The sequence below is a fragment of the Dendronephthya gigantea genome, unplaced genomic scaffold, assembly GCF_004324835.1.
Source record: "Dendronephthya gigantea isolate DGI-Jeju-01 unplaced genomic scaffold, DenGig_1.0 000047F, whole genome shotgun sequence".
NCBI lineage: Eukaryota > Metazoa > Cnidaria > Anthozoa > Malacalcyonacea > Nephtheidae > Dendronephthya > Dendronephthya gigantea.
In genome coordinates, this window is record NW_021163057.1 from 1,537,510 (window position 1) to 1,553,258 (window position 15,749).

The following is a 15,749-nucleotide window of genomic DNA, read 5'->3' on the forward strand; positions in this document are numbered from 1 at the left end:
TTTGTTTGTTTAATTAAAACAGAGAAAACAAAGATTATGTTAATTTGGCTTATTTATATCCAGCAATCCCAACTACAGGGAAATTTTCGACTAGGAATGGGGGTGGGGGGTGGCGGCACTTATTTTTAGCTGCTCTTTTTATTAACCAAAGTGCCCCTTGAAGCTGCCTTCCACCCAAATCTCTATCTCTGGATGCTTCCTACGCCTGTCACAGGTGTATAAAAAAACGCAATTCTAAGAGGCCTATGAGGCTTTTGTTATTTAATAGAAGCGAAAATATATGAATATTTAAATTATTTTGAAAGTGCTGCCGGTTTTTTTATACACCCAGCATACACTTCTCGGCTGTCAATAAAAATCCTCAACGATCGCTTACACAGGAGTGGTCTGCGTCACTTTGAGATTTTATACTGCATAGATATTCAATAATTTTAGATATATGTAAATACGATTTTTATAGCTAATATTTTATATATATTTTTTATAATTATTTCTGAAACCATGCACATTTGGAGAAATGCAAATTAATAATAATAATAATAGTAATTATAACCCTCACACTTCTCGATATACGCAATGGCGTAGACAGCCCGACAATTTAAAGCTATTTTTGTATCTGGCAAAAAACATATGTTTGCGGGCGGCATGTCAGACATGCGTCAAACCGGCGCTCCAATGCATTAGTAGATCCAATATGGCACTGCACGCGAACACCATTTGGGCCATTTGACCTGCTCAATCCAACCATTCGTGCTCTGTTTACCTTCTGAGTTAAAAATCGTTGAAAATTATTCACCTAACTCTTTTAAAAAAAAGCTTAAAACCTTTTTTCTTCAATTAAACAATGAAGTTGACCATGTTAATGAATTTAGCTGCACTGTATGCAAGCATATCATTCGTTGCCAATGTTTCTCGCGATGAAACCTTTCATATTACCTTTTGAGGGCCATTGGGAAGAATACCTTAAGGTAACAATGTGAACCCCTCATGAAATAAAGTTTTAATAATAATAATAATAACATATTGCTCATAGTATAGACAGTCTATAACCATTATCTGTAATCTATAGAGACGAGTCAATAACGCGACGATATATAGCGACTCTTTCGCATACTATATAGTCTAAAATTAATGTATGTCATACAGGGTGTCCCAAAAAAAAGTCCCCTCTATTGAAATCAAGCCTTTGTTAGAATCTGATTGCCTTAATATTATGATAAACCCAATTGAAAGCAAGACGCTTTATTTGAATGCCTCAACCTAATAACTATGCTATTTACACACTACTGCGTTGATCATGCATTCAAATCAACCAAGGCTTCATTTCAATAGGGGGGACTTTTTTTTGGGACACCCTGTATAGTGTTGCTTTAGTAATCGAATGGGAATGGGAAAGAATATAAACCCCAGGAGAACGATTTAAAGGCCATTTAAGAACGAGTCTTTGGGATGAAAGATTGACCACAAAGAATTACATCCTATATAGGATGATATAGATATTCCCTCAAACCCCTTCCTCCACAAAAAGCGCGTGTGCGTAGGGCTGTAGCTAGAAGCTTAATTGGGGGGGGGTATATTCATATATTCGTCCTATGCCTGACTGATTTCTTTTGTCCGCTATTGTTCCTATGGTATATAAACATGAATATATGATTATACACCCCCCCCCCCAATTAAGCGGTCTAGCTACGGCCCTGCGTGCGTGTATGTGTATCGTTTTGCGCAGAAAACCCGCTTGCTAGTAATCATTAGAACGGCTTCGATCATTAATCATGTTAGACTAATATTATGACCAATTGTAAGGTTGGCTACGCGACTGGATATAACTTTTGCCGAATTTGGCTTGCCATAAGCAGAGATGACGATGTCTTCCTGTTTTAGCTGGATATCGGCTATATGACTATTGGGAGTTCATCTCCGGAAAGTGGATCTTAAAAAACGTGGCTGCGCTCTAATACTTATTTTTTTCTTCATTTACCCTCCAGAAGCCGGTTGCATAAAACTATTCAACTCCACGTTACATAGTAAATCCTATTGTTAACTCAGAAATATACACCACTCTGATTGGCCAATTCTGCCCCTATAAGTTAAAAGTTAACTATATAAACTTTAATACAACTGGCCCCTGGTAGTTAGGCTTGCTTTCGTAACACATTTCGCTGTTTAACTGAGGCGCCTAATTCCAAAGTTGGTTTGTGTAAGGTAAAAAAATAATTTGACAATCACGAATGCTGCCGTGAAGTGCTTATATTCATATTTTTTACTCACTTTATAGAAGTTACCTCGACGTGACAAATTACAGTCGGCGGCCATATTTAGATATAAATAACCAAGTATGGATGTCATGATAGCAATATCTCACATCTGGTATCACTATTGTCTGAAAAAAACACTTCTCGACTTTTCGACTGAAGGGCCTCCTTCAGGAAAGTTAGTATGTCTAACAATACTAATTCTCAAGGCTTTAAGATTGAAATGTCGAGTAGTGTTTTTTATTGTTTCAGGCAGTTGTTATAACCACATTTAATGCGAAGATGTTAAAAGACGCTGTCATGCTGCCTCTTGGTTATAAGTGATGATTGGCTCCCACGTGCACGTGATGGAATGAGGACCTCGCAAAAATATAGAAACCGAATGACGTACAAATACGTAAGGAAAGTTCAAGGCCGGGTGCGGTCAAACATTCACGTGAAAGTTTAAGTGCATTATTGACTGCATAGAGAACCGCAATGGGGAACATTGTAAGCAATTACACGATGTGCGTCATCATCGACCTTCCCTGAGGGAGAAATGTTCCCATGGGCAGGGCGTGAGCTCCAAATTAGTTCAAAATTCGAAACTCACAGTAGAGCTAGGGAGTGCGCATTATAGAAATGTTTATCAATATAGGAAATTGAAAACGAATGGTGTTCCATAGTGATGTGATCAGAATCGTGTATTTTTGGAGTCAAATGCAATTTAAGCCCCGTTTACACTACGCGTGATATTTGGTACGGCAGGGATGAAACTGGCATCCGCACCATTTTATCCGTGCTTGGACTACCTTTACAGTACACTCAATTGATCGGCACGGCCCAATTTTATTAGTGTTCAGGCTAGCAAAACAAAAGCCGAGACACATATGAAATGGGCACGGGGCACGGGTACCCATTTTAGCCGTGCTGTGCCAATAAATCGCTGTATTGATACTAAACCGGGCTTCAATAATCTAAAATATAGTGAAAAATATCACACAGCCTACCCATGCGGGTTATTTTAGCGAGCCGATTTTCTCTGGGTGGTACAAGGCTACAAGCGAAAGGAAAGCAAAGATTCGCGGTATATGAGGAATGGTTTAGAGTAAGACTACCAGTCGCACACTTTTGCACAGTCAACCCCAATAGAATCCCTTTTTAAAATCACACCAAGTTAATTGATTGTATCTACGACTTTGACACGACGTAATAGAAATACATATTATATTTATAGCATCAACAGAAATACATATGAGTGGTAGTTTGCGTAAAACTACAGATTTCTGAGATCACTTTGAAATTATATCTATATGACAACCCACCATTTTAACGTGCAATAAACGTTTATATTCCGAGCTTATATATTTAGTGCTATTTATCTTAGAGGATAAAAAAAGTGAGACAATATATATATCGAAGTGAGAACTTCCAATGTTTCAATATTTGCGATGCCCAGATTGCAACAATAGTCCCAATACTAAACTTTTAAACTTCTGTTTCAGGGAAACAGCAAGGCCTAACTTTCGTCGCAGAATTTTCGTTCGACTTATTCGCGTCATTTTTATGTGTAAACATTGATTTTGCTTTGGGTTTCAAAAATTAAATCCATTTGCTCTTTATTACCTTTTAGCCAAAAATGTTTCTTCGCCTGGAATGTAACGTGAAGCTTTATAAACTCCCTACTAACGAGGACAGCCCACGTAGGAATGCTCCCAATTAAATTTTTACGTGCAAATGTGCATGGGAAGTATAGGGTTATCTAGAAAATATTTTTATCATTTCCTACCGACTAGAAACGAATATAGAACCTCTGCGGACACACGGCTATCTCTAAGGGTGCAGATTATAACTGGGACCATTCAACGCGGGATTGCCATGGGCTTCGATAAATATAAATCTGTGGGCTATTTTCATATTTTCAAAAGACTGAATCCGTATACAAGCGATGAAATAGTTGTCTGATACCAAGTGGTTAAAAACATAAAAGAAATCTGGCTCGCAAGCATGTATATGGGCGCATTCTCACTTCAGATGTTTATATATAGAACTCACTATAGATGTCCAATTACTTTCCGGCAGCAGAATTTCCAGCATTGTTGCTGTTGGAGACTACAGGAAGGTCGATTTTTGGAAAATTTTCATCCGGAAGTAACTTGCAAACTTCCAGTAAATGCGCCTTGTGACCAGGATTTACAATACTATAAAAAATTCAAATGGTGTTAGTATCTCTGAATGTTACACTCTATGTTACACTCTTTATGGTTTGTAATTTCCGTTATCCTCGTTGATCCTTCAAAAACACGCAGGAACAAATGGCATGGACATGCAAAATTAGGAAAAGATATATTAAGCAGAGTTATAAGCAGAGAGGATAAACAAGAATAAAATAAAACAACTTAGTTTGTTCTCTTGAAAAGCAGGATTTTTTTACGAGATTGACATACACACTTTGTGGTGGAATATAATAACCCATAATCATTGCAATTGATTTGAATACAAATCTATAATCATAAATGGGTAATTATATCCATGCAAAAAATATGAAACCTTGTTGTGTCAACCAAGATGGCTCTTATGACAGATTATCACCTCGCATGCAAGACAATCACTTCCTCTCAACCTGTTATTTTGACCTGATCCTGTGAGCCATTTGGGTAGGAAGCGATTACCACCATGCAAGAACGCAGATCGCACACAGTGTGGCGCCCGAAATGGCAGGTGCTAGCTTTTTAATAGCTGTAAAGTTACCATTTTGTTATTGTTTTAGAGCAATCCTGTTGACTAATAGCGAAAATACGCTTAGTCATAAGCGCACAAATAGGACCACGCAAGATGTTGCAGTATACGTCTTTAAACTCTTCTAGGCATGCATCATTCGTTGCTATATTGGCAACTTGGGAAAATTGAAAAATCTGTGCTTTAAAGCCATTCGTGTTGATTGGGTAGAATTTCGTAAAGGCTTTCGGATACTAGAAATAAAGAATATTAATGTTGACCAATCGCAGATCCTAAAATACGATCACGTACGTTCACATTTCGAATGACAAAATACTTTGACATTGTTTAGCTGCTACATTTAGGCGGACTGAAATGATAAATTCGCGGGACATCACGACAGCATTTTACAAACAAAAAGCGAGGTTCCTTTGAACTTTGGGTTCTACAATCATTGACAAATTTCGCTGTAACGTTCAACAAAAGTGCTTGTAATTTACATAAAATAACTTTGCTGACAGTATTGTCGCTCAAATCTTTTATATACTTGTATTTAGAATATTATAGTAATAACATTTTGTCATGTATCAAAATTGTTGGGGCGGTTTCTGCTGTGTGAACAACAATTGCATTTCAATCTGAGTGTAACTGAAGAAAATGGGTGAATTATTCGAAGAAGGTTTGCTATTAACAAGCAAAATTTTCAGAAGTTCCACTGCATGTGTCAGGAAATATGAAATTTGCCCATGAAACGGAAACGCTACCGGTTCGATAACGTAGATTTTTTAGAATTTATAGGTCTATAAACAGAGATCGGGGTTTAAGCTTGGTTTTAAATTGAAAAAAATGCTGCGACTAATGTTGGTCAAAAGAAATTTGAGCCCTTAGGAATTTCAGATTTTAAATTCCGAGTACTGCATGCAAAAGCTCTATTTCATATGAATTTCCTCAAATCTGGCAACAGAATTTTTTTTAATCGGTCATACATTCGAATGTGACCGGTATAGTTTACTGTAGAACGTTAAATCCGTGACAGAACTAGTATTGCGGGGGTACATTACTTGTGAATCCATCAACTTCGACTTGGAGTTAAAAACTGGCTAGTGATTTCTGTTCTAAAGGGTGAGCTGGACAAATTGAGTTGGTGAGATGCTGTAAGGTGGGAGCTGCATGGATAAGCAAAGCAATCTGACTGTCGCCGATTGCGGATTTTCTTTGCGGATCGTGGGTTCGTCTTACCGGGTATTGAGTAAGCGTGAAACATAAACAGGACATATGCTGCAGCATGCACCAATAAAAAATCTTTCGCTCTATTCAATAGTGATTTACTTTCAATATTTTGACAAGAGATGAAGGACGTCTTGTGCATGTGTAATTTTGTTAACCTTGGACCGCGCCAAAATCTGCCTACAACTCAACACAGAGCAATCTTGCGAATCATGGTTACTGCCGGAGTCAGCTGAAGCTACATGCATTTATTTGGATGTAGTGCTGCGGTATATATATATAGTCCCATTCATAATCCTTTTTATCAAACTATACTGAAACTATTCACTTTAAATTTGTGACCTTATTATCGTCATATAAAGATAATCCTTATCCACATGTTTTGCTAACCTCAGTCTTAATACCTACTTTTATAAGACTGAATAAATACGTTACTCTAGGATAGCCGCTAGGAGCGATTAATTAATAAATAATGGCAATAATAATAACAGGCGTTGTTGACCTACTGTGACCACATCATTCTGACATAATGTTTTTTGGAGAGAAGGTCTGAAAAAGACGATTGTGTATAGGAGATAACCCGAGCAAAAAAATAGGCGACCATTAGATCATGCATTGATTTCCTATCACACCTCGGTTTCAACCAATTCAACAATAAATACTGTGGCACATGCAAATAAGAGCCGAGGTTAGAAGAAATTCTCGAAAGGTGAAAAAACTATTTAAAAATCATCTCTTCCTAATATCTGTGTCTTAATTTTACCAAGGGCGGGCCACGGTGATAGTCTGAACAGACGAGAGACTGTCGCCTGGTGGTTAGCAACAGAAACTCTCTCTAGCTTATCACTTATTTACCACAATGAGCCGGCTTAAAATAGAGGATTTTTTTGACAACTATGTCGTTGAAAAATGTTTATACTTTACCATGTAATCTGTTCTTGAACAGACGTCACCAGGGACAACAGTATGCTTTTCACATATCGCGAAGTCGTAAGGGTTTGTCTGAATGATGGAGCAGTTGTGAATCGTTGCCGCTTGAACAAGAGAAGAACATGATTTTTTCACATTTTCGCAGGCTTGCCTGGTCCGGGTTACGTTGTATTCCAATACGAAACCGTAAGGTGACTGCTTGTTCGGCGTGCACTGCATTAGCGAGTTAGAGCATGAATATTCGCGAAGATCCTCAAGGCAATCCCGGGTACCTTTAAAAACGGCCACACGGTTTAACTCGACTTGCACATTCTGAAGAGTTACCAAAGCCAAGGCTGTCGGCATTGCGTCAGCCCCAGGAACTTGGTGGGAAAATGAAGGGCAGACAGTGTTATTCGGTATATCATAGCAGCTCGTCGGTGCACTGGTGTCCAAAACCAGATACCCTTGGGGAGCTTGTTTATTGGCATTATTTGCGCCCATACTCGCCGCGCTAACGGCAGAGCAGAGGGACAAAGAAACGAGGAACCATTTCAGCACCATAGACATCGCTGAGTTTCAATGCTGACACTGCACTGACGAGGTTACAGACCTACAGAGAGTCAGATCAGTCGCGAAGGAAGGACAGATTGATTTATGGTCTAATGCGCTGCCGAATATAAATACGTGTTATCTTGAGCGCGTCATTCAACATTGAGGGCAACCGGATAAAAGATGACAGAATCCCTAAAACAACGCAGAGACGTTTTGGTAAAAAGAGTATATATTGTTTCGTAAATACATGTAAATTAAGGGCGAATTTAATCTGCTTATATTCTATCATCGCGCACCGGGAATCGCTAAGTGTTCTTCTTTACCTTGGCTGGTATCGGCTGGTCAACAAGACTATTCCCACAAGTGTTTAAATCCATTTTCAAGTTGTTAACATCAGAATAGATTGTAGCCTGTTGTATTGTCTGTCTCATTTCAAAGCATTGGAATATTAGTAGGCCTAACAGTTCTATATCAGGACAATTAAGACCTTTCCAGATCAAAATTAAAAACCCATTTTTCAACCCATAGCCTGGCATGGAATTATTTAAAAATTTCCGATACAAAGGTCGGACAAAATGGACAGGGTGCCGTGCCGTTTAGCCGTGCCGTGGGTTTAGCCTAAACGTGGCTTCTATTACCTTTGCATTTCTGACGTGTTGTGACAAATTCGAAAACAATAGGTCCAGTTTAAAAAGCCAAGTAAATATAAACTACAAGTGTGGTTACACGTAACGCGTACACAATAAACCGAACATTGCTTCAGGACAATATATATTTACATTTGGCATTGCGCATATCTGGCACTGAACACCAGTAGCACTATTCTCTTCCAACAATATATCTCTCAGTCAACAAGACTGATTTTGTTAAACACTGAAGTGTTTGATACAATGTTGTTTACTGAGTGAGTCTTTTTAATTTAATAAAAATGGGAAATATCCGAATAGCTCGCTCGCGACGAGTGACTTGATCGCAAATGGACGGTTAAATTACCTATATATATTTATTATATATATACCGGGTGTTTGGTGAATTGTTGACGGAAATTTCATTTAAGCGTATTAATTGTTATTCTAACCCAATTTACAGTTCTGAGGCCAGTTGTATAAATGACCAGTTAACTTTCAACTGCAGTTGAGGACAGAATTGGCCAATCAGAGTAGTGTATTTCTGACTTAGCTAGGATTTAACTATGCAAAATGTAGTTAAGACTTTTATACAACCGGTCCCTGTTTCATAGGAACATAATTTTCACTGGAACTTTTAGTTTCCTTTCCCTTTTTTTATACATGCGATGAAAAGTTGGTAAAAGATCAGCTTGTTATTACTCGAGCAGTCGAGCTAAAGCGAGAGCCTAAAATCAGTTTTTTTTCGCGCAAGACTTATTCTCTCACGCGGCCAATCTTGATTTTGGCCAATCGAAGTAAATCGTGGTCGCATGTGACATATTTGTGAACATCTTATTGGCGTTCAGCGGCTCACTCAACTTCCTGTTTCTTCGTGCAAACTTCAGCAGCGGATTCGACTTTTAGCTTCATTGTGCATACAACACGTTACGCTAACAAAATTACAAAAAGTGTAATAATATTGCGTTTTAATATGCGCACGCAGGTATTTGTGATACGCACCCACATTTTTTTGTGTTTGTACGCTTTCAAAGCGTACTCGATCGAAGCTAAACGACACTGCACGTATATTCTGTGTGCTCGATCAAAACTAAACGACTGAAAGAATATTCTAGGAATTTGATCGTAGATAAACGACTGCGCGCATATTCTGCGCGATCAAAATTAAACGGTCTGTACACAAATTCTGTGTCTCGATCAAAACTAAATGACTGCGCGCATCTGCTTTTACTTATAGACTTTCTCCGGGTAAAAGCATGCACAAGCAAAAGCACTGCTTTAGCTCGAGTAAACGCTTAGCGAGCGTCTTGTTTGCAAATTAAACCATTTGGTCAAACAGCTTTTTTAAGATAATGCGTTTGCAAAAAAATTGATTGATATTTTGCAGCTAATTTTTCAAAAAATTCAGTGTAGTTTACAATCCAAATTTCTGATGGCATAATCCGTAATCTAAAATATATTTTGTTCTAAGTAGTAACTCGCTCGCATAAGAGATAAAAAATCGCGCGCACATTGTATATTAATTTCTCGTTGAAGATCCATTAATTTTCACATGCACAAAGGGGATTGCGAATACCGCGCTATTTCATAAATTTTAATTATGTATGCTCATGCAGCGAACTTCTCTCAATGCATGTCGAATAACATGCGTTTCACAGTCGGATTATACTTTTTTGAGAACCACTGAATGTGTAATCCGACAAAATCCATGATCAATTTCCAAATTTAGGGTAATCTAAACGGCTTGTGATTTGATGTTAAGAAAGCATTCCGCGGAACCTTTTGCGGTCGCGCTGAAGAAAAAGCGATCATCTTATATGGTAGATTTGTCATAGATGCGACGTAAAAAAATTCCACCACGATTTAGTCACATAAAAAAGTTGAGGACCTCACATTTCTAGATCAACATTAATTCGACCAGAGAATTCCGCTCCCAGTTATCGACGTCAGTGAGAATTAAGACCTCGCTATCCTCTTGACACTCAAGATTCAAGAAAATCTATATCTGATTAGCGATGTGGTATCATGGAAAATTATATGGGGCCTTTTAGGAAATAATTTGGTCTAATTTACCACGAGCTGATAATCTTATCAACTTTAAGACAAAGATTTTTCTGCGCTTTGTCGAAGACTAAGAAAGGAGGAAGGATATTGCCGTTGAGGCGTTGACTAGTTACCTAATTATATTTACATGGATGGCTGTTCCCGAAGTATGCATGGCATATAACGCTAAGTCTCCCCAGGGAGCGCTATAGCGCGGGCTACAGGCGTTAATTGGCAGCTACATGGTGAACCCCTTGCTATCTCCATCGGGGTAGTCTCACCAAGCACGACTCGCTCTCATCTATGGATGCGCGACGATGTATCGAATCCTCTGAATCAAGGGCTTGATTTTATTAGTGAAATACTTAGACACAAGCAATTAAAATCGAGTGGAAATATCGTAAAAGAATAGTTACCGCATGATTCGTGTCACTCAGTGAGTCTGAGATTTTGGAATAATGGCGACATAGATTGCACAATTCCATATCCGAACTAATCTGGCAATTTCATCGACCATCCCTCTTCAAAACCGAGCATTTTTTCCTTGAATTGTTGATAATTTAATTATTCTGTTTATATTCGGTCTTTTCCCCTTGTATACCCTTCCATTTTTTGCTGCGAGATCTCAGATCGGGTTAATTTCGTCTCAGTTTGATGCATGCACCTTTTATGTTGATTATAATCCCAAAACAACATTCTTAAACACACTTTCGAAACCTATATCCACGACCACGGCATACATCCTACCAACCGCAACATCAGGCGAAGCCACATCGATAAATCGCACGAAATGTACTTTAAAACGCCCGAGTACTATATAAGGCATCGATCCGAAGTGTCTACCGTTTATGCATGTATGCTATTTTAAAAAGCCTCTTATAGACGAACAGGTTTTCTATGACAAGTTTTTATATGACAAGTTTTAATACGCAATTGCACTTGTGTATGCACAACAAATTTTCTATGACAAGTTTTTTATGAACAAGTGTACTTGTCATAGAAAAAATTGTCAAAGTTGGGCGTACAGACGAGCCTCTTACAGACGAGCAAGTTTATTATGACAAGTTTTTATGTGACAAGTTTTAATTGTTCGTCTGTACGCCCAACTTTGACAATTTTTTCTATGACATGCAAGTACAGTTGTTCAAAATGAAGTACATGCACTTGATTTTGAACCAGCGTTGTATCCCTGACTGATTTGGCAATAAAAAATATGCTCAGGTCAAGTTTACAGGGATCGGAGTTTATGAAATACTAACTCGGAATCATATAGAGATAGAAACAAGAAAAGGACTAAATTACGTTATTATTACATTGCAATCCTTACGTTATTATTACACTACAATCATTACATGATTCAGAAATGAAATTTTACTGAATGGCGCCTGTTAGCGGGCTAACGTTTTCCGCTGTACGATTACATCGCGAACTGGAAACTAAATTGTCAAAGTAAACTTGCTGTCACGTTCACGCGAGCAAATAAAACTTGTGAAAGAAAAAAAATGTCATAGAAAATTTGTTGTATATACACACTTCAATTGCCAATTAAAACTTGTCATATAAAAAATTGTCATTTAAAACTTGCTCGTCTGTATAAGGAGCTTAAGAGGCTTAAGTTTTGTAGTTAATGGAAAAAAATAGGATAAAACACCAAAGCTTTCAATTTATTTAATATTGTAATGTCGTTCATAATCATACTGTTAATTAGATCGGTTTATCATTGTATAGAAATTGGTTTTTCACACTACAGTGAATTATTGCCGGCGGTATTATAACCAGGCAATGGAACCATTTTAGCTGTACCATCAGGGAATATCTTGCACGTTTCCAAGAAATAGGTCCGAATATTGGCCAGTAAGATTGGAATGCTAAAAGAAAAAAGGGCCCGGCGTATGATATTATTGTCTTTCGAGACGCAAAGAGTCTAGTTGTTTGGTAAACTTCGAAGCGTCTAGATAAAGAGTGTTGAGAGGCTTTCGATCACCTTTTTAAATTACTTCCAACGTTTATTGTCAGTTTAACAGGATTGATACTATCACAGGCTTCACTTTTTCTGGATTAGGTTATTTTTCTGACAAACAGATTAAGCCAGCGCCAATAATCAAGTAGCTTACATCATCGCTTCTTATATTCAGCTTATAGTACTCACATTTCTGTTAATGCGTGTGTTTTTTTGCAATATGGTTTATTCGTACACCAGATATTTGGGATTTCTATCAATAATGATGAGGGACGCCGGAGAAGGAGGCGAGAGGGCATTCTCCCCCCTTTTCGCTTTGATTTTAACCCCATAACAACGTGCGCTTTCTTGCGCTATATATGATTTCTCTACGCCTGAATGATACCAGACGTTTTCGTTTAAAGGCAAAAAAAGGGTTATCGTGTACAAAATTTACCCATAAGTACCACCCGTGGTACCACCCAGGAGTCCTTTTTATTCAGCAGGTTATATAATGGCGTACGGTAATGCATGCACATATACATACCAGTTCTTCATCGTAGTCTCGCACTTCTGTCGAGTTGTGGTAAACATTCGTAGCATCATGTTTTTGGAACAGATGGGACCACGTATCAGTTCACATTGTATGTCAACGAAATTTTTCTTGCATTTAGAAGATGTTCCAAAGGTTATAGAGGCAAGTCTGGTGAACGTTTTGCTAAAACTGCTCGTACGGACTTGATAGAAGTTAGCGCTTACCTTTGGGTGCTAAAAAAATTGCTGTACTTAATAAGACCCTGGGTACGAGGTTGAATATTTTTAGGCAGCGCGTGGGAATTCATTGCCAGAATTCTTGGATTTATTTCAAAATTTCTGCTCATGACACATTTTCTTTCTGACACATTTCTGCTCATTATGGCTATTGTTGTTTTTTTATATGGTGCGCCTGCATGCACGTGTTACAATATCTGAAATAAAGCTGTATTCTCACAACGAAAAAATTTCCTCGGAATGGAACAGAAAGTTTTCGGAGGAAAATTTTCCGAATAAAATTTTAAAATATTCTACAACCTGCGCCTAATGCAATCTGCGAAAAAGCTCCATTCCGAGGAAATTTTTTCAATGTGTGAATTCATTCACTGCATTTCGAAACGTGAAACAGGCACACATCTTGATCACAAGTCGACAGGGCCGAAAGAAGCGCCATAATTGGGGGCGGATATTCAAATATTTTATTTTTACCCATCGAATTTCTTTCAAAAACGCGTATATGCTGGGTGCCAAAAGTATTACTACGCATAGTGAAAACTGAACTTACTTTCATGGCAAAGTAATGTGCTATGTTACTTGAAATATGATCCTTTAATGAACATATACTATACAGTGTGTCCCATTGAAAGCGGACCCAAATGAATGAATTATGTATTTGCTGAAATTATATTCACACTAATGTCGTTATTTTTTTGAGTAGTTTAAAACTTACTTTCAAAAAATAACGATGCCAGTATGAATATAATCTTAGCGAATATATGATCAATTAATCCGGTTCTGCTTTAACTAGGACACCCAGTACATTTACATTGAGGAAAACCTCAGCTCTAATGAATATGATACCGGCATGCAGTTTGGAGGTTAATTTTAATTTTCAAGATAATTTTTCCCCTACTTAGGAACTAACATATGGTCTCTTTTAAACAATTTATGACTTATCAGTAGATCACAGCTATGAATACCGAATGTTTTGCTCATGAGCTTGATTGTGAACACATTTGAAGAGAAAGCGATCGTAACTGGAAACGAATCGCGCGACATTTTGCACTGAAATGAATGGAAAGGCACCCTATGAGTTTAGTGCATAAGAAGAGAGGGTCAACTCCGCTTCCTGCTCACCCTCCTACTCATTTCCTGTTAGACGTTCATTGTACCAGTCAGTACCATTTTGTAATAAAAGATTAGATTGGTTAGTTGGAATCTGCATGTCACTAGCCTAAATAGTGTTTCCATTTCGATATGGGAACGAACTAAGAAAAGAGACTGGGAAATTCAGAAAAAACAGTTATCCAAAAAAGATTGTATCAACGGGTATCTCATAGGAACACGAATTCTGTTTTTGTAAATATTTCTCTTTCGCAAAATTTGTGAAAAATTTTTTAAATACCTTTGGCACCTAATATACGTACAAGGGAAATCCGTTGGATCCGATAGATCGAACGAAAATATATGAATATGCAACCCTCGCCGACTTATTGCATCTAGTTCCACAATCCACCCTGTAAGTAGAAGACTTTTTCCGAAATTAATTTTGTAAATATTTTCTCTCGATTCCGAAGAATACTCGATCCCTACCTTATAGTTTGACTTTGGGCATATGTCACCTGGAATATTAGGAGTCTCGACGCAGTATGCGAAATCCATGAAATTTCTTACGATTTTGGTGCAGTTACTGATGGTTGCCATTTGAACGGAGAGCGGACATGATATCTTCACCCTAGCGCAAGCTTGTTCTGTTCGTGTGACATTGAATGTTACAGTCGCGCCAAGGAGCGATTGACCGTCGTCCTTCACGCACCGCGCAAAAGTATTGGAGCAAGCGTACTCGCGGACTGCGTCTTCGCAGGCTTTCGTTACCTCCTTGAAGTTTTTTAGCGACATCATCATAAGTTCGACTGATTTCAGGCTAAGCTTTGACATGGTGTCGGAATAACCCGATCCAAAGACTTTGTAGTTGATAAGATTTGACGGGCATTGCTTATTGTTCGGCAAATCGTAGCAACCTTTTGTTGGGAGGGAGCCGTTCAGCAAGAGATAGCCTTTGTCAGGGTTTGAGCTGCTGACAATGTACAAGAAAGTTGAAAACACAACCAATTTCGTGAAAGCCATGATTTTATCAGTTTATACTTTTGACACCTTCCCTTTCAAAGATGCGCCCGTAATGGTAAAGAGGTTTAGTTCGAACTCATATTATGCAACTTTCGTGCATGGTACAAGCGCGACCAAAGTTCCCTCACGTAATGATCATTGGTTATCTGCTTGGGGACAAAGTTGAAATGTTTTGACTAGTTTGCATTTGTCATTAAACGCATTATTAACGCCGCATGTACGCGCGGGGCTGATTTGTTATGAATTTGAAAATTTTCTTGAATGGGCTTGTACTTATAGAAGTTAAATGAAACTATAATAATTTCAACGACTCAGTGTAATTTTATAGAGTTCAAATTTCGTTCGCAAGCTATTTTATATCTTTTGCAAAGGACACACACCCTTCCATCCAAAAAATTTCGGTCTAGTTTGTACGTCGCATTTTGATCGCGTCGAATGCAATAAAATTGAAACAATAGATTATATTACGATGACAAACTTCATTATCTCCTTACATAATAGTCTTTTCCAAAACAATTTTAACAAAATAAATAAGTCATCAAAAAAAAGAATTCTTCAGGACGTTGCACCACCGTCCCCCGATGAGTTATGCGTACAACTTAATTGGGCACTAAATTGCTC

The 15,749-nt window shown here is 38.0% G+C and overlaps 1 protein-coding gene and 1 long non-coding RNA gene across 2 annotated transcripts; both read right to left on the minus strand.

Annotated features, from left to right (window-relative positions):
* Positions 1–3,441: 3,441 nt before the first annotated feature.
* Positions 3,442–7,836, minus strand: LOC114527847. Its single transcript, XM_028549550.1, has 3 exons — positions 7,101–7,836; positions 4,983–5,203; positions 3,442–4,432 (listed from the first exon to the last, which is right to left on the minus strand). Exons 1-3 carry the CDS (start codon positions 7,653–7,655, stop codon positions 4,300–4,302), a joined length of 909 nt encoding a protein of 302 aa, XP_028405351.1. The 5' UTR covers positions 7,656–7,836; the 3' UTR covers positions 3,442–4,299.
* A 4,257-nt stretch (positions 7,837–12,093) lies between these two features.
* Positions 12,094–14,714, minus strand: LOC114527899. The gene is made up of 3 exons (XR_003687450.1): positions 14,595–14,714; positions 12,796–13,016; positions 12,094–12,177 (listed from the first exon to the last, which is right to left on the minus strand). It is a non-coding gene; the product is annotated as an uncharacterized LOC114527899 (long non-coding RNA).
* Positions 14,715–15,749: the final 1,035 nt, after the last annotated feature.